Raw genomic sequence first — 19,176 nt, 5'->3', positions numbered from 1 at the left:
TGTTAGTTTGTTAAATCAAGGCTGAGGCAAGGAAAATGCTGCAAATGTGGGCAGGATCTTTAAGATTGTGCACTTACCTGTCCCTATAGTGTGCAAGTGTGCTGACTGTGATCTTGCCATAAAATGTATATCAAACTATTTTTGGGAACGATGGAACCAGAGTGGGAAAACTGAGAACATGGATGATTAGGGGATGACGTTGTGTGACTGTGCCAAAAAAAGACTCCAGTTTGGATAGGAAAGGCCTCCATGTGCAATAAACCTATGACTTCAAATGCATTGTGGGAAGGGCAGGGTATAAATGTGATTAATAAATAAATAAATAAAAATAAGATCAGTCCTGATGTCTATGTAAGAAGAAAGCTAAAATGTCAAATGAATATTGTAGTAACTGAAAGAGTCTCTCACTAGGGGGCAGCAACATTTCAGATAGGTCTGTTTCCATTTTCACCTATGCTTGGCAACTTCTTATCAGGTCATCTCCATGTGTATCATGTAGCTGTCTCTACTCAAACATCTATGACATTTTTTTCTTATTTTGATTGTTGCTTCGTACCTTATACATAGTTTACAAATATCCATTTGAAGTCGAGAAGGGGAAAAGTGTGTTTGTTATTGTCAGTCTGTCATATCAGTGCCTTGCCCTACCTGCATGAGAGTCCCAAACTCTTTAGACTTTCCTCATAGGAAAGGTGCTCCAAGTCCTTAATTGCTTTGGTTGTCCTCTTCTGTACTTTTTCTAGCTCTGCAATATCTTTTTGAAATATGGCGACTAGAACTATACGCAGCATTCCAAATCAAGTCACACCAAGGGCAGTACAACATTGGCTGTTTTATTTTCAACCACCGCCCAACGATCCAAAACATGGTCTTTGCCTTTTCTGGTTACTGCTGCACACTGAGTAGATATTTTCATTGAGCAACCCACTATTATCCCAAGATCTCTTTTAGCCTCAGTTCCAGCCATTTCAGACCCATCAGCATATATTAATAGTTAGAATTTCTCGTTCCAGCATGCATCAGATTCTCCTGTAACTATTCACGATCTGACTTGGTTTTTACCATCACAAATAATCTGGTATCATCTGCAAACATGGCCGCTTATAATGTTTACCCCCAATTCTAAATCATTTATGAACAAATTAAATAGTACTGGTCCCAATACCAATTCTTGAGGGATCCCATAATTCATTTCCCTCCACTGTGAGAACTGTCCATTGATTCCTATTCTTTGCTTCTTATCATTTAACAAAAAATTTAATCCATAAGAGAACCCATCCTTTTATCCTATAACTGCTAATTTTACTGAGGAGTAGGGATGGGCACAAACTGGCTCAAGAGCCAAAATTTGGCACAAATTTGGGCTGGATTGGAGTTCGGGAACTGCAAGCCGCGACTGGGAGAAAGGGGGAACTGGTCAGACCAGTTTGGTTCGGGCCATTTTGGTTTAGTTCTGGGTTCGTTTTGTCATCCACCCTGAACTGAACCGCCCTTTTTAGGTTTGGGCTCATCCCTACTAAGGAGTTTGTGGTGAGATACCTTCTCAAAAGCCTTTTGAAAGTCCATGTATATAATCTCTCAGATCACCATTATCCATATGCTCACAGAACGTCAAATGTTGGTAGGGCAGAACTTCCATTTGCAGAAGCCATGCTGATTTTCCCTCAACAAACTTTGTTCTTCAAAGTGCTTAATAAATCTATCCTTAATAACAGTTTCTATTAACTTATCTGGAACAGATGCTAGGCTAACTGGCTTGTAATTTCCTGGATTCCCTCTAGACCCTGTTTTAAAAATTGGTGTGACATTTGTTACTATCCGGTCTTCTGGCATAGGGGCTAATTTAGCAACACATTGCACATACTGGTTAGTAGATCAACAACTCATGAAAGTGAGTGTAAAATGAAAAGGCAAAGAAAAGATGGACCAGACAACATACAAGTAAAGGAAATTAATAAATGGTTCAGTATTGGACAGAACAAATACATTGTTCCATACCTTTTCATGCAGTTGTACCACAAGTTCTGACTTGCATTTTGAATATCTTACCAAAATGCCATGTTTTCAGTAAATATAATTCTACAGAATATCTCTTAGGAAAACACCACGTGTTCGGCATTCATTATGAGGTGCCTTATTTCTTTATGACATTCATAAAGCTATAGCGCTCCACCAGCCATCAACCCTGTACTCAATGATCCTTGAAATTACATTTGGTCTCTTTCACCCTTGCTATGGAAGGTGGGGAGAAAAGAGGGTGGGAGGCAACAGGCTTATATATCATATGAAAACACTAAAGCTGGTCACTAGAAGTTATTTTTCTCCTTCTTTCTTTTAAGCTATCACCATAAGGACAAATTTTACCCAATACCAGCAACACTGCCAGCATGTACACACCAATAACCGTTTGTATGATCCAATGCTATTGATTGTAAGAGGAAAATGGACTATTAGCATTACATTCTGTGAATAGGCACCCTTTCCTCCCACTTTCTGGTTCTGTCATGCAAAAGCTCATTCCTCCTTCAGTCAATAGCAGCAGTACATGCAAAAAACTATTGGTGTACATGTGTACTCTCCACCTTCAATGGGTTCCAGCTGACACTCTCTAATTGGGTTAGAGCCAACATTACTACTGGAGAAGCAAGCCATTACAGCTGAAAAAAAGTGTTCTGTCAGCTTCACCTAGCTTGGCTGTTGGCCCCTACCTTGAGGCTAGGCTACTGTAATTACATGGATCTTCCCTTGAATTCTACTAAGAAACTCCAAGTAGTACAAAGTGTGGCGTCTCAATTACTAGTGGGTACCAGGCAGAACATGCATGTCATACCCCTCCTGCACTCACTCACTCTATTAGCTACTGATCAGTTACTAGGCTCAATTTAAGGTACCAGTTACCACTTATGACGCACTTCATGGCCTAGTTTGGTGTAGTGGTTAAGAGCAGCAGACTTTAATCTGGAGAACGGAGTTTGATTCCCCACTTCTCCACATGCAGCTAGCTGGGTGACTGGGTCAGTCACAGTTCTCTCAGAGCTGTTCTCTCAAGAGCAGTTCTCGAAAGAACTCTTTCAGCCCCACCTACCTCACAGGGTGTCTGTTGTAGGGAGAGGAAGGGAAGGAGATTGCAAACTGCTCTGAGACTCCAAGTGAAGGGTGGGGTATAAATCCAACTCTTCTTCTTCTTCTTTCTTCTTCTAGTACCCACGTCTGTGGGGCCACCTTTCCTACCGTGCTGCACCACTTCAGTCGTCTGAATACAATCTTTTAAAGATTCCTCCACACAAGCTGGTAAGATTGGCAACCACCCGCTCAGGAATATTATTTGTGGTAGTTACTGCCTTGTAGAATGGCCTGCCTGAAGATGTTAGGAAGGTTCTTACAGTACTATCATTCTACAAAATGGGCAAAACAGAAATGTTCAGGAGAGCATTCTCATATTGGAATCGATCTGTAGTGGGACATAATGGTCCAGAATGATCCAGAAGGTCCCCTGCATTGCTTGTTCCTTTTTAATCCCACACTCTGCACTGCTTGCACTATGGCTGTTCACACTGCCTTTTAGCTTTGTATTCCTACTCCTACTACTTTGTTCAATTGCACTGCTCATTTTGTACCTTATACCGTGTGGTCACATTTGATGCTTGCTTTGTTCAGTTTTGTACTCCCAGTCCTATTGCATTATCCATCCAATGTGGTATACTGTATGATTATTTCTCTCTCTTTACTCTGCCTTGAGTCTCACTGAGAAAGGCATAATACAAGAAAACTAAATAAATAAACAAATGTGCCCAGAGTGCAACCATACAAACATTCTGTTGGAACTTTACAAGGGTGAACAACCTGGATTATGTCCAGCTTGGCAGGTGAAACCTTAACAGGAGACTCAGGAACCATTGCTGGCTTAAGAGGACATATCAGATCTCATGAGATTCACCAACATAATTCAAATTTTAATGTATCAGAGGAAAAAAAAAAGCAGAAGCAAGCTCTGGCTAGTTTGTTCACACTGTCGCAAAGCAAATGACACACTAAAACTGGGGACAAACAGCAACTGAAATTACTAGTCTCGGCCCGGGGCAAGTATTATGCCCATCCCAAATCTTGTGATGAACCTGAGGCTGGAACCAAGCTGCTCCTCTGACTTTCTCCCAAAGCAGAGTTTACTGGGTCAGGGGAAGGGGGGAGATTTCCTGGTTATTCAAGACACTCTTTTCCTGACATCCCAGTATTTGTGCAGCTCCAGCTGTTCTTTTCCTCCACGTGCAAGGAACATTAAAATGTGCATGTCAAATATACACTTGTCCAGTCCAAGTTCACTTCAAATTTTATGTGTAGAGCATTTTGCGTCTTCTCCTTGTTTATGGAAATCTATGGAAACTCTCTAAGCAAGATACAAGACCAGAAGACCATCTGAACTCTGCAGGATACAGGAACACATGCAAAAGTTTAGGCATACTATAAAGTAATGTCCTAGTGGTTTCTGTGGAGTTTCATTAGTCTAGAAATGTTTTATAGGAGGGTCCTATGGGCCTGATCCAGCAAAAGTTAAGAACATTTAAGTTGTTTTGATTTAAATGGGAGAGTTAAGCAACTACTTAAAAATGCTTGACTGTCTAAGTTATGCTCTGTACTTGCAACACTTCTACAATATCAGCTTCTGCGAACTGTATAGGAGTCAGAACAATGTTTCAGTTCACTTACCTTTTTCACTGCTATTTGATGAAAGGGATGGTGAGCTTGTGGGTTTGGATTTGTCATAGTTGTTAAAGCTCTGGCTGCGCCGGTTGTTGGCACTAACTGAACCACGAGTTTTTGCCTCGCTGCCTGCAGCTGAAACCCTCGTGGTCGGACCTGGAAGTCTGTTTTGAGGTAAAAACAAATTAGCAAACAAGTTGCTCCCAAAAGCCCCTATATACGATCAGAATGAACTTAAGTTCATGCCAAATCAGGCAAGGAGGGCTCAGCAAGACCTAAATATTTCAAAAATGGAATGTCAGCTCGAATATTTCACAAAGAACAACTGATCCAGTCTAGATTTCAAAGTGTGCTCTGATCGTCACATGGATACTCCTGTACAAGGGCTTCCTACTTCATTTAAATGTAGGAAACAGCTCTATTCAAGCAAATGATTTGTACATGCAGTCTCACTCTCCACAGTGAACATTAGCCTTTTCAAGCCCTTCAGCACTGGCTATTTCACATCTTTGGGGAATCATTTAATCAGGGCACATATTAACAAATTCCTGATCATGGGAACTGGAATGTCACAACATCAGAAATATTTCAAAATATAATTTTGAAAAAAATAGCTCTGAGACTTTTTTGTTCAATGGATTCTACTACTTAAGAACAATCCCAAGAGATGTTACTCTTGAAAGGATAAGGTCCTAGGTTGGGGTTGCCAGATCTGAAAGTAGACAGTTTCATTAAGAACTCTCACCCAGCAAGATGCCAATCAGAAATGGCATCTCAAAACTGAGTGTTTCTCTAATACTTTCCTGCCAAGTGTAGCAAACATTCTTTTACAACAGGTAGGAGAAATATAGTTTATTAGTGGAGCCCCACAACAGAAAAATGGGGCAACATCTGAGTCTATAAATGTGTGCTGTAGCACAGCTCACAGTTGCAAAAAACCCCAAAAACATTAGTTTGAGTGATTTAATATGCTGGATTGCAACCCAGGACTATAAATCCACAGGATCAAATTCTCATGACACTCACGGGCAATTATAGGCATGAAACATACACATGTGTTCTGAATCCACTAAGACTGAGAGCAGAGGCGATGCCCACTGCCAGTTTTTGGCTGTTATTTATCATTCCACAATCCCATCCTCTGGAATCATCATGCAGAGCTTCAAATTGTGGCATTAATGGCCACTTGTAATCACTTTAGTCAATAATCATATTTATTAATCAAAATACCCAGACTGCAATGGAACCAGCAATGGGAAGAGCTGTTCTATACCAAATGTTGCTGGGGTTTTGCAATACAATTCTACGGTTTAAAAATCCACGTTACTCACACAGAATCTACATAGAATTTCTTCTGCATCAGCATATCATACAATTCTTGTTCAACCCTCAATGGCTTGTGCCGAAATCCCCAAGGGCTGCTGGTACTTAATGTAAAAAAAAAAAAAAACCACCACTGGTGATATGATTTATGTCTGTATTCTCAGGAATGGAATATTACTGTATAGTATTTGCTTCTTTAACTGTTTTCCGTGGAGAAATCACTGGGCATGAGGTAAACTGCAGAAGCAATAGGTTAAAACAACAGTAGTATTTATTCGTGTATAGCTTCCTGTTGGCAAAATTCCCATCTGGTTAGGGGCATTACAAACCTTTTTCACTCCAAAGGCAACTTCAGAGCTGAGAAGAAGAAAGGCAACAATGCTTTCTTTCAGCAAACTCAGATTAAACAAGGTGAAGAAAGGGAAGATGAGGAAAAGCATGTCAGCATTAGCAGATACATGCACATGCTTTCAAAGCTCAATTCAACATACTTATTTCCCAGTTAACAATGACTGCTGTGTCTCTAAAGCAGAATTAAACGAGGTCTGTCTGTCCAAAGCTGAACCTTTTTACTTCTCCAATGGGGAAAAAAGAGATAATCATAAAAGCAGACAATACTAGAAAGCTGCATACAATAGTCATCATAAACACACACACACCACAGAGGGCTGGATTAAAGTATGCCCTTCTACTCACAGAAGGAGCCCATGAAAGACAAGCACCTTCCATGAACTGGGAAAGTCCTTCCATGAATGGAAAGGAACACAAACTCATGACCTGGATCCACTCCATAGCTCTGGATAGAGAAGCAGCCTAAAGAAAGGCTACCAGGAAAGGGTTAGGAAGAATCAAGGAGGAAGGGTATGGAAAATTCTTTTCATGCTTTTTATAAGAGACCTGACATAGACATGGCAAGAATCTTCATGCAACATGCTGGTTGAAAGGTAAAGAGAAACACCTGCAACAGCTAAGGTGTGGACAGGCTGAATATAACTGCATTACGGAGACAAAGTACATTTCTGCTAGCCTATACATCCATCCTTTCTGGGTTTCCTATTTCTATTTCTGGTGAGGAGGATGAAACGAAGCTGTCTAAATTGTCCTTTCAAACCCAGGCATATAAACCTTTGATCGTTGCAAGCAGATGGATAATAAATTAAGTAGGAATTACAAAATTCCTGAATTTTGTTCCAGGAAGAAGAAAAAAGTTACTAGGTGAATACAATATTTAAAAAAAATGAAAATGGTGAGAATTCTTATATATGGATATGATAAACCTACATTTAAAAAATGAAATATTGGTTTCAGTATGAAATTTTAGTTATTTAGTATGTCACCATTTAATGTTTCACATGAGGAAAAATCTTGTTCTATCATAGTGATAGTCATAACTAATATTTTTATAATTCCAACCAAAACTGGAGGATATTGAGTTGGATTCCCTCCTTCTAGAAACATAACAGGTCCATCAATCTGATTTTAGGGCCATCCCCTTCTCATAGAATTGCTTTGTATTCCCCTCACCATGCTAGAGAGCCCCTCAAGAGCAAATCTGGGATGTAGTATGGAGGATGCAGCAACAATGGAGAATCAGGAGAAGCTGTCTTTCCCTTTTCTTGTATGAGCAGAGAAAACTTTGCAAGGCCCCTGCCACACGGCAGGGAAAAGCCTCTTTAAAGCGCGGCTTTTAAAAGCCGCGCCAACGTTGACACGGCGCGGCGGGATCACACAGATCCCCCGGCCGCGCCGCCTTTTCTCCCCGGCGCGATCAAACGCCGGGGAGAAAACACGTCCCGAACGGGAGCCGGCTGAACTGCGCATGCCCGCGCATGCGCAGTTCCGCTCCAGGCCGGGGTTGAGCCGGCGCAAGGGAGCGCCGGCGATCAAACGCCCGGCCTGAAGCGCGCCAAGGAGTTGAACCACCGAGGTAGGTGGTGTCAACTTGAGGCGCGTTTTCTCAGAAAGGGCCAGTTTGGGGGCGGAAGCAGAACGCTTCCCAGATGTTGTGGTGTGATCGCGCTGCTTTGATCCGCCCCCAAACTGGCCCGCAACTGGCCCAAATCGCTGCGTATGAACGGGGCCCAAGTAGATCAAAAACTCAAAGAGAGCAGGGAGGAGCAACCTCTGTCCCTCCCCCCACATGGCACACTGCTCCAAAGGGTTCCCTGGCCTTCAAAAGTGGCTGGGGGGAGGGATACATGGAGCTGCTGTAACAGAAGGAAGAATCTCTCTTGTGAAGCTGTTTCAACAGTGTAAGGACTGGATCCAACCAATCAGAGGTGAGGCTTCAGAAAGTAGACAGCAGCTTGTGGAGCACACAAATACAGCATATGCACAGAGAGAGTTAATCATGGGTATTTAGTGGGGGAGTGTGTGGGGGAGCAAGAGATGACCACAGAAGCAAATCTTCTTTAAATAAGAGACAAATAAAGCTGCTATGTGAGTCCAGAGTTGGGCAAGGATGTTTGAGTATGCCACACTAACTTTCTAAGGATAGAAGTGGATTCTACAGAGCTTCAGGTAAGAACCCGCTCATACTCTTAATACCCTTAAACAACCAAAGCAGCTATGAAGTTAGAATGCCAGCGGGGGGGGGGAGGGGGCTCCCAATGTTTTGCAAAATGTGTCATATGGACAATTATCTGCCCACAGGACAGCAATTGTGTTTGTTGTGTGGACCTCTTGGCTCTCAGGAAACAAGCTAATTCCCTTAAGGATATGGTTGCCAACCTGGAGATACTAAGAGAGACACAGAGGCATATGGACTGTTAGAATCATCCTGCTCCTATACTGCAGTGGAGATTAAGAGTCTTGAGCTTCAAGGGTGTCAAGTTGAGATTTGAAAGTCGAGGAAGGAAGAAATAATCTGTTAGAACAGAATTATCATCCTCTTGTACTAAAGATACTCTTCAGAGGGGTTTTTTGGGGGGGAGGTAGGCTTTTGGTAGTGGGAGTTTGATTATTAGGAATCATAGAGTGGATGGTTTGTGACAGGTGTTTGACCACATGGTAACCTGTGTGTCTAGGCAGCTTGATAGCTAGTACAGGGGAGGAGTCAGCAGTCATGGTGCATGTTGGCACCGATGACATTGAAAAGTGCAGTTGTGTGGTAATGGAGAATAAATTTAGGCTACTAGGCAGGAGGCTAAAGGCCAGGACCTCCAATGAAGCATTCTCAGGGCCTGCTAGACAGGCACAGATTAGTGGTTTAAATGCATGGATGAGAAAGTAGTGCTGAGAGCAAGGGTTTAGATTTGTTAGACACTGGGGGACTTCCTGGGACAAGCTGAACCTATACAAAAGAGATGGGCTTCACCTGAACCAAAAGGAAACCAAAAGGAAACCAGGCTGCTTGCATTTAATATCAAAAAGCTAGCAGAACAGGTTTTAAACTTCTGGGGGAAAGCTGACAGGAGCTAGAAAGCCTCTATTTCAGAATGGCTTATCCCTAAGGGTTACTTAAAAATGGAGGTGTGCTACTGTCCCCCTGAACAAAACCAGGAGGCAGAAATCAAGATGGAGAGGGAAGTAAGAATGGTGATTAAAGGGGAGAATGTTGTAATACTGGCTGACTTCAACTACCATTGATTGTACATGCATATGCTTGCGTCATGGCATAGAAACAAGCTTTCTATACATCATAAATGACTATAAACTAGAGCAGTTGGTCAGAGAGACAACTAGAGGTGTAGGGACTCTGGACCTGGTTCTGAGCAGAGCTTGAGACCTCATGCAAAATGTAAACGTTGTTGCACCAATGGGGAACAGTGACCATAATGCTATTAAGTTCAGCATTCATGTCAACAAAACTGTTGGGAAATAGGTTCAGAATAAATAAACTGTGAAATTCACTGCTAGGGGAGGTAGCAATGACCAGAAGCATAGCCACAGTTAAAGGGGATTAGTCAGGTCCATGGTTCATCAAGGACAACTACAGCCTCTATGCCTGGTTGGCCACTGTGTGAAACAGGATGCTAGACTAGATGGACCACTGGTCTGATCAGCAGACTCTTAACCAAATGAAGACTTACAGTTCTTTTTTCTTGATTTTGAACATGTTTTTGAACATTCTTAGCTATCTAGTTGTTCTTTTGAAGGTACTGGTGGCAAAAATAGGAGCTGCAGGTCATCTCTAAAATTATGATCAGGATTTGAGCACAAAAAAACAGAAAGCAACTTCCCAAAGAAAGTGAACTATCTGCCAAGGAGTCCTATTGGGTAAACCCCAACAAAAAAGAATGCAAACAGCACAAGCTCCTGTGTGGCTCTCTTTCCTTTCAACGAGGTTTTTGCAGGAATCTGCTCAAACCGATCAGGAGTTAAGAATGAGCTGGCCTTGTACAATTCTCAGTAACTAGACCCCATATTTTTCCCCCTTTTGCAGGAGAAACTTTGATTGTATAATTGGCCCCTAGAGAAAGGACTCTCCTATGCCACTGACTACCCCTTCCCCATGGCTGCATGTCAGTTGTTCATCAGGAGAGCATTCAAGCATATCCCATACCTACTCTAATTCATCTCTAAAAGAGAGCATAAATGTGTTGATTTGCAGGGGTGAACAGGCATAGGCAAGCAGACATGGATCTATAAAGGACTGCAATAAATGAGGCAAGATTGAGAAAGCGGCTGATAAGAGGACCTCTAAATCATGATGTCTTATCATTTCCAGGATGAAAAAAAGAGGAAAGACTATAATGTCTGGAGCAGCAATGTCCAAATAAGAAAATATACTACAGTTTCTGAATAAAAAGGGCAAACATTAACACCTTACATAATACAGTGCTTATAAGGCATTCCTAACCAAGCAAATATGACAGCATGGTAAGAGTAACATTCATCACAAGTAAATCTGATTAATAGCACAGGTATTAATAAGGATTAGAGTAGCATTTTGAAGTGCTGCAATGAGAAGCTCATAGGGGTCAGAACTCATGTCAGGCTTTGACTCAGAAGGGAATAAATGGATTGGAACACCCATTATTCATCCTCTTGGAGATTAGATGTTCCCCATTACCAGACACTGTGGGATCCAGAATAAAGATGACACGTATATCTATGCTGCTGTATTCTCTCATCTTACACAGTCCAAGTATTGTCACTCTTTATTATCCTAAGGGAAATGAGTTGTACTTTAGAGGTATCACTGATAAAGAATAATAAAGAAAAACGAGGAAGGAAGTTAAGATGGGGGGGAAGGACAGAAAGATTCCCAAACTATCTAGCTTTCATTTCTTTGTCTGTTTGTTTACTTTTTAGGTACACTGTCACATTATGTTTAGTTACTCCTGCAAATTATTCCAGTCTTCTTTCAAACCACCTCTCCCACCTCCCAACAAATTAGTAATAAAATTAGACTGTATAAGCCCTTTGAGGACTGGGGGATACTGATGCTATTCTTGGAAACTGCACTGTGCACTTGGGGATAGGCTTAGGTATCAATATACTACATAAAATAAATGAACATAATAATAATAATAATAATAATAATAATAATAATAATAATAATAATAATAATAATAATAATAATAATAATAATGACTAGTTCTCCCCACTTTGGTTTTTCTAAAATATTTGGTTTGAAAATGACAAGTGCACACCAGTAAGGTGAACCCTAAGCCATGCAAACCGGGGTTTCTTGCAAGGAGGGTTATCCATGCTTGGAGGAAGAAGTGCTAACCTAGAAGTCTTTTTCTGACCGAGAGTGAATCGGATGATTTTGCTTTGAGATGAGTCCCTGGGTGATGCACTGTACAAGAAGAAAGAAAAAAAGTGGAAGATGTGAGTGAGCAAGGAAGAATCATTCACACACAGAGATGAAAGTTTTTGAAAAGGGATTTATCCTGATACTACAGAAGAGAAAAAGAATTCCAACTTGCCCCAACAACCACATTTCAGATATGCAACTTTTAAAGAATTTTTCATCATCTCAGTCACAGCAATGACTCAGTAAATAAACTTCTGGTTCACTTTGCAAGCAAGAGCTATCTTACTGCACAGTTTAATGCCCATAAAGAACTCAGTATGTCAAAGCATGCTTATTCTTAGCCTGATTCTCATGCACATTTCTGAAGCGGTAAAACTTCCACAGGATGGTACGATCTGTAATTACCATGCCAGTGACTACATCAGTTTTCAGTGATTTAAGTGATATAGTTTTCAATTACTCTTTCAGTTGACTTGTTTTCCTTGGGTTAAATACCAGATCTTACCACATGAGGGTGTACAATAATGAAAGCTTTGGCAAGCAAGAGTGATAGCATATGGGGAAGAAAAGCAATGAAGAGTCAGGTTTTAAATGGTAAATTTATATTTCAGTAAATACGATTCACACATTTGAAACGTATACATAAAAAGTTTAATTAATAGTTGTCACTTAGATTTCAGTTCTGAGACAGAAGAAGTAGGATCTAACCCTGTCAAAATACATTTGTACAATAATTTGTAGCCAATAACTATTTTTAAAACATGGTTATGCTTATATTTTAAAAAAACAAACAGTTGTTGGTTCATCTTCAATATTGAACATATTTTCAAAACACAATTTATGAACTTGGAAATTTATGGATTTATGGAGATGTATGAATTTATAAGGTATTAAAAGTATTCTACTGATGGTCAGTTAAAATATGCATGCCTCAGACTGGGATCTGGGAGACCCAGGTTCAAATCTCGGCTCTCCTATGGAAGTTCACTGGGTGACCTTGGGCCAGTCACACACTCTCAGCTTAGCCTATCTCTCAGGGTTGTTGTGAGGATACAATGGAGGAGGAGAATGTTGTATACAACTCAGGTCTCCACTGGGGAGAAAAGGGGAGTATAAATGAAGTAAATAAAATCTCTGAGAAAGATCATTTATACAGCTGTACCAAAATGTATATAAACTGTATCCTATGTAGAAAAATGAAAACAAAATTCTATGTTTGTTTAAAACATGTGTATGCCACCTTTCCACCCAGCTTAGGGTCTCCAAGGTGGTGAACAATCAAAACATCAAAACATTATATAAACAGTTAAACAAAACACATATATACACAGACACACAAGCAGGGAGAAAGGCCAAGAGAGTTAGTCAAAGAATACCAAACAAAACAAGAAATCTTCACTCATTGGTGAAAGAGAACGATAGAGGGAGACAGATGAATCTCCCTGAGGAGGGAGTTTCAGAATTTTGGCACCATGACCATGAAGGCCACTGATTCAGTTGGTTGGGGAACCCGAAGCAGGGTCTCTGAAGATGACTGGAGTGGTCAGGCAGAGTCATATGGAAGTAGGCAGTCCTTATGGTACACTAGCCCAAGCTGCATAGGGCTTTAAAGCACTTTGAATTGGGCCTGGAAGCAAATTGGGAGCCAGTGTAGGTGGAACAAGACTGGAGTGATAGGGTCATTATGATCCACTCCAGTCAGTGTTCTGGCCACAGCATTCTGTACCAACTGTAGCTTCCAGATACTCTTGTTTTAGTCAATAGTAATTCCAAGGGTTAAAGCTATTTTAGAGTTTACAGGACGCACACAAGAGTTGGTATAGAGTGTTTCATATCTATATTCAAATTTAGGGTTGTTTGTTATTAATAGTTGCACATTTGGGTGGAAAGAGCACAGAATGCTAAAGATGTATTTTACTGCATGTATTGGTCACTTGTAATTTGCTGTTGTCATTTTTGTGTTCTATTCTGTCCATGTTTATACTTGAGAAAATGATATAAATAAAGATATTTTTTTAAAAATTTAAAAATGAAAAAAAGAGATGCCCCCTTGACTCTGAATATCCTTTGACTATAGAGCCAGTTTGGTATAGTGGTTAAGAGCGGCAGACTCTAGTTTGGGAGAACCGGGTTTGATTCCCCACTCCTCCACCTGAAGCCAGCTGGGTGACCTCGAACCCAAGGTCACCGCTCTCTTAGCCCTCTCTCAGCCCCACCTACCTCACAGGGAGTCTGTTGTGGGGACAGGAAGGGAAGGGATTGTAAGCCACTCTGAAACTCCTTTGGGTAGTGAAGGGCAGGGTATAAAAACCAACTCTTCTTCTTCTGTTTAGTTTTGCGGGGCTCTTTTTAATTTGTTCAAATAATTATACCACACACTTAAAATTATATGTCTCACAACTCACTATATTCAGCCAAAAGAGAGATGTGATGAATGTCGCACTTTCACCAGTTCAAACAGTAATTGATCCATCAACTGCAAGCAGCATCTGTGAACGTTCCCCCTTACTATTTCCCATGTATTCTAAATTTGTTCACATGATTTTGGCACATAATCATTTTAGCAATAACACTGGGGAATTGTAGTGAAGGGCCCTGGTATACAAGGTGGCATGTTGCCCAGGCTACTGTGTAACACACTGATTTGTTTAGTTTAAAAGTTAACGTTTACATTATGCATACCCAGCAATGTTCCCTCTAAGCTGTGGAGTCTTGTTAGCAAAACTTCTACTTTGTGAGCTACTGGCACTAAAGTTGTGAGAGAGCAATCTGGCTGCTGCATAAATTAGTTTGCTCTGGAACCATCCTTCCTGAGCTAAGACAAAAATGTGTGAGCCAGAGACTCAAAAACTGTGAGTTAGCTCACACTAACTCAGCTTAGCGGGAAAACCGATACCCAGACATGAGGTATACACAATATCTTCTAACTTGGAAATCCTTGCCTAAATTGATGGGCTGAATTCAGAGCTAAGGCACTGTTCTATAAATTACATTCCTATCTTTGAATTTCCAGCAGTCAGTGAACAAGCACGGTTTTGTTGTTGTTGTTTAGTGAAATAAGAAATGCAGACCGCACAGGTGCAAAATTGACACATATTACAAAGAGAAAGTAATTTTCAGGTGCAAGAGAGCTCTTGAAATACAGCTGTGTGTTACGAGTTGGGTAAATTTATATATCAATCTAGCGTTGCCAGCGGGAGACCAGAGGGAGCAGGAAGGGGTAGACATTAAACCGATGGTCATTTTAAAAAAAAATCTGAGCAGCGGCAGCAGGAAATAGCAGCTGGGGGGGGCGGATCCCCCACCTCCCCTGGAGTGGGAGGATGGCAGCCATTTTTATAGTTTAGAGGCATCACTGGATATAGGGTACGTGTCCTATGTCTCCATTCTTCTGATGACAGAGTGCCAGGAGAAGCTTTATGATGGAAAAAGCACTGCACACCAACAGAAAGCTTCTCTGCCAGAGCTGTTTGATACCTCCCTGTGTCTTGGTTATTGATTTAAATATTTATTCTCAGCTTTTCTTCCCAATGGGGACCCAAAAGTGGTTTACCTCTTTCAGCCTTCCTCCATTGTATTCTCATATGAACAACCATGTAAAGTAGGTTAGGCTGAGAGAGAGTTACATGCCCCATAGGTCACCCAGCAAGCTTCCATGGCAGAAGGGGAATTGAAGCCTGAGTCTCTCAGATCCTACTCTGATACCTAACTACCACCAAATAAGGAAAAGAAGGGGAATGAAAGCTCAACCCATCTAAACAGATTTAGTAACCAAAAAGATTGAAAAGAAGAGATAATGAACCAGTGAAGGAGGATATAAATTTAATAAATCCATTATAAATACCATTAAAATAGATATGAAACACAGTATATTAACAAAACCTCCTTAACTAGTTAAGATAACAACATATTAAATCATTGTACAACTGACCACCAAATCTGTTTTGACAAGGTTGCCTTTTTCAGTGGAAAACTTATTTTCTAGGAGAACTATATGCACAGTCATATAAAATGACCACATAAGCATAGAGTCCCAGAAACGACTGACCCTTCCGGGCCCCAAGGATGCCAGGCTTGCCACCACTAGGGCCAGGGCTTTTTCAGTGGCGGCTCCATAACCAAAAAGATTGAAAAGAAGAGATAATGAACCAGTGAAGGAGGATATAAATTTAATAAATCCATTATAAATACCATTAAAATAGATATGAAACACAGTATATTAACAAAACCTCCTTAACTAGTTAAGATAACAACATATTAAATCATTGTACAACTGACCACCAAATCTGTTTTGACAAGGTTGCCTTTTTCAGTGGAAAACTTATTTTCTAGGAGAACTATATGCACAGTCATATAAAATGACCACATAAGCATAGAGTCCCAGAAACGACTGACCCTTCCGGGCCCCAAGGATGCCAGGCTTGCCACCACTAGGGCCAGGGCTTTTTCAGTGGAGGCTCCATACTGGTGGAATGAGCTCCCGGAGGAGATCAGGGCCCTGCAGGATCTACAGCAGTTCCACGGGACCTGCAAAACGGAGCTCTTCCACCAGGCTTTCAACTAGGAGCTGCCCCCACTATTACGAACAAACTGGCCTGCAGTTCTAAAATCTGGCCTCCACCACTGTGCTCAGGGAGACCATTGAGTTGCAAACTGTTTGGCTGAAGGTACTTCCAGCATGCCATCTTATGTACCCATTGTATCAGCAGCACTAGCACTTTGAGTCTATGTTCTTACTGTATGTGAACATATTAAATCATTGTACAACTGACCACCAAATCTGTTTTGACAAGGTTGCCTTTTTCAGTGGAAAACTTATTTTCTAGGAGAACTATATGCACAGTCATATAAAATGACCACATAAGCATAGAGTCCCAGAAACGACTGACCCTTCCGGGCCCCAAGGATGCCAGGCTTGCCACCACTAGGGCCAGGGCTTTTTCAGTGGAGGCTCCATACTGGTGGAATGAGCTCCCGGAGGAGATCAGGGCCCTGCAGGATCTACAGCAGTTCCACGGGACCTGCAAAACGGAGCTCTTCCACCAGGCTTTCAACTAGGAGCTGCCCCCACTATTACAAACAAACTGGCCTGCAGTTCTAAAATCTGGCCTCCACCACTGTGCTCAGGAAGACCACTGAGTGGCAAACTGTTTGGCTGTAAGGTATTTCCAGCATGCCATCTTATGTACCCATTGTATCAGCAGCACTAGCACTTTATGAGTCTATGTTCTTACTGTATGTGAAATTTTAAATTGATTTTATGTGAATTGAATGGTCATTTATAGACCAACTACGTAAGCCGCCCTGAGCCTGCTTGCGGGGAGGGCGGAGTAAAAATTGAATTAATAAAATAATGATAAAAATAAATACGTGCCCTGCTGCTCATGTAAAGCACTTCAGTGCAGCATTGTAGAATTTGTACCTAATTTCAGGGAATTTAGTATCAACCAGGTGGACTCATTCCAAAGACTTTGATTTATAAGAATCAGTTGCGCACATGGTCAGCTAGGGCTGCCAGCTTCCAGATGGTGCTTGGAGATCTCCCGGAATTATATCCCATGATGACAGAAATCAGTTCATTGGGGAAAATAGCTGCTTTGGAGAGCGAACTCTGCAGCACTATATCCTCCTGAAGTCCCTCCCCTCCCCAAATCCTGCTCTCCCCAGGTTTTAACCTGTAATCTCCAGGACCCTTTCAACTAGGAGTTGGCAACCCTAGGTCAGACTGAGGTTTTATTTTTCTTCTTAGCTATAAACATATATTTCCAGGTACAAGAGTCTCCATGCAAGATACTATCTGGGCAGTCTGTGAATCTGCTGATATTAAGAAAATAATATACTGGAGAAGGTAACCCACCTGGACTGCATTTCTGGTTGTGCTTTCAAGTGAAGAACAGGAGTTTGCTGAGCTTGTTGGCACTGCGTTTGGGGTGAATCCGGCACCTGATGGGGTGGCTGCAGTTGCTGCTCCTGCAATCCAACCTGGCACTGGGATAGAGGCCCTACTTGTTGGGGTGACGTGGGCGGTTGCTGGGATGGGTGGTGCTGTGATTGCTGCTTGGGGGACTGCTGTTGCTGCTGTTTGTATCGTGACAGACTGAAGAAAAGGCCTAAGATGGCCTTTAAATTCCCATTCCTGATTTCTGCAAAGCAAGTTTTAAAAAGGCATTTACATCAGCAACCAATTTATTTCAGCCTGCGAGTAGAAATACTTAACTCTAACACTATTTGTAATTCCCTTAATCTTTACATCCATTTAGGTTACAGCAAACTTAAAAAAAACCTTTAATAATAAGGAATACTTTGGAACTTGATAGGAAATTTGATATTAGAACTTTTAACAAGAAGGGGGACCCGTGATACTCTCTCCCCTGCCCCCCCATCCCCGGCACCCACGGCGAGGCCTGTACCCCTCCAAGCCTTCTCCCTCCTCCCCCCCAGCACCAGTGGCGAGAGGCTTGAACTTGGCCCACCAAGCTTTCTCCCTCCCCCCTTCCCTAGCGGCGGTGGCAGCGGCAAGGCTTGACTGGCCCACCGAACTTTCCCCCCTCCCCCCCAGCGGCGGCGAGGCCTGAGCTCAGCTCGCCAAACTTTCTTCCCCCCCCCCCGGTGGCAGCGAGGGCTCAGCAGCTTAGAGCCGCCAGCCAGCCAAGCCTTCTCCCGCCCCATCCCTCTCCCTGGCGGCGGCAGCGAAGCCATTCTCAGATCGTTCCCTGTGCCTGCACAGGGAATGATGCTCTTTTACTTTTGGGGGAATTTAAATATCCCCCGCATATTTTTTCCAACTTTCCGGTTTTTCTGCACATCTGGGGATTGCCCCAAATGTGCAGGAAAATCTCCCTGCCCCCCAGGTACCCCCGATGTGTGGATTTAGATATCCGCACGGAGAGGGCAACTTGGGAATTAGATATATAGATATACAGGATGGCGATACTTCAGGTAATTTCAACAAAATATACAGCTATTGTCTCCTAAATGGGAACTGAACATTCACACATTACCTGAAGGGAAAGGCTTTGTGAGATGGGTATTAGCCAACTGAACTGGGAGCTACTGCTGGGAGGCAGGGTTGCCAGCCATCAGGTGGGGGCTGGAGATCCCCCAGAATTACAACTGATCTCCACACAACATAGATCATTTCCCCTGGAGAAAATGACTGCTTTGGAGGGTTATGGCATTATACCCTGCCAAGGTCCCACCCTCCCCAAACCCCTCCTCTCTCTAGGAATTTCCCAACCCAAAGTTGGCAACCCTATGTGTTTTCTTCTCTGCAAAGTACACTACACTAAGCAGCTTCATTACAGGATCACAACAAATGCTTCTCCATTCCACAGAAGGACAATGAAAAACAAGAATGAGAAGGAAATGCATGGAAGCAGCCCAACAACTGTGCAATTTCTTCTTACCCATATCTCCTCCCTCTTGGATACAATAACCTCTCAGGGGCCCAA

The 19,176-nt window shown here is 42.0% G+C and overlaps 1 protein-coding gene across 1 annotated transcript in view; it reads right to left on the bottom strand.

Moving 5' to 3' along the window:
* LOC107114103 (neuron navigator 2-like) overlaps window positions 1–19,176 on the bottom strand; it is a gene marked incomplete at its 3' end in the record, with an annotated part of 109,603 nt that overhangs the window by 37,274 nt on the left and 53,153 nt on the right. The window contains exons 6-8 of the mRNA XM_015415536.1: window positions 17,583–17,868; window positions 11,699–11,767; window positions 4,705–4,862 (exon numbers count right to left, since the gene is read on the bottom strand). Of these exons, the coding sequence (XP_015271022.1) occupies window positions 4,705–4,862; window positions 11,699–11,767; window positions 17,583–17,868 (513 nt within the window). The remainder of the gene's footprint in view (window positions 1–4,704; window positions 4,863–11,698; window positions 11,768–17,582; window positions 17,869–19,176) is intronic.

The sequence above is a fragment of the Gekko japonicus genome, unplaced genomic scaffold, assembly GCF_001447785.1.
Source record: "Gekko japonicus isolate JY-2015 unplaced genomic scaffold, Gekko_japonicus_V1.1 scaffold1864, whole genome shotgun sequence".
Taxonomy (NCBI): domain Eukaryota; kingdom Metazoa; phylum Chordata; class Lepidosauria; order Squamata; family Gekkonidae; genus Gekko; species Gekko japonicus.
Note: the sequence above shows the minus strand (reverse complement) of the source record. Positions and strands in the feature narration are given on the sequence as shown.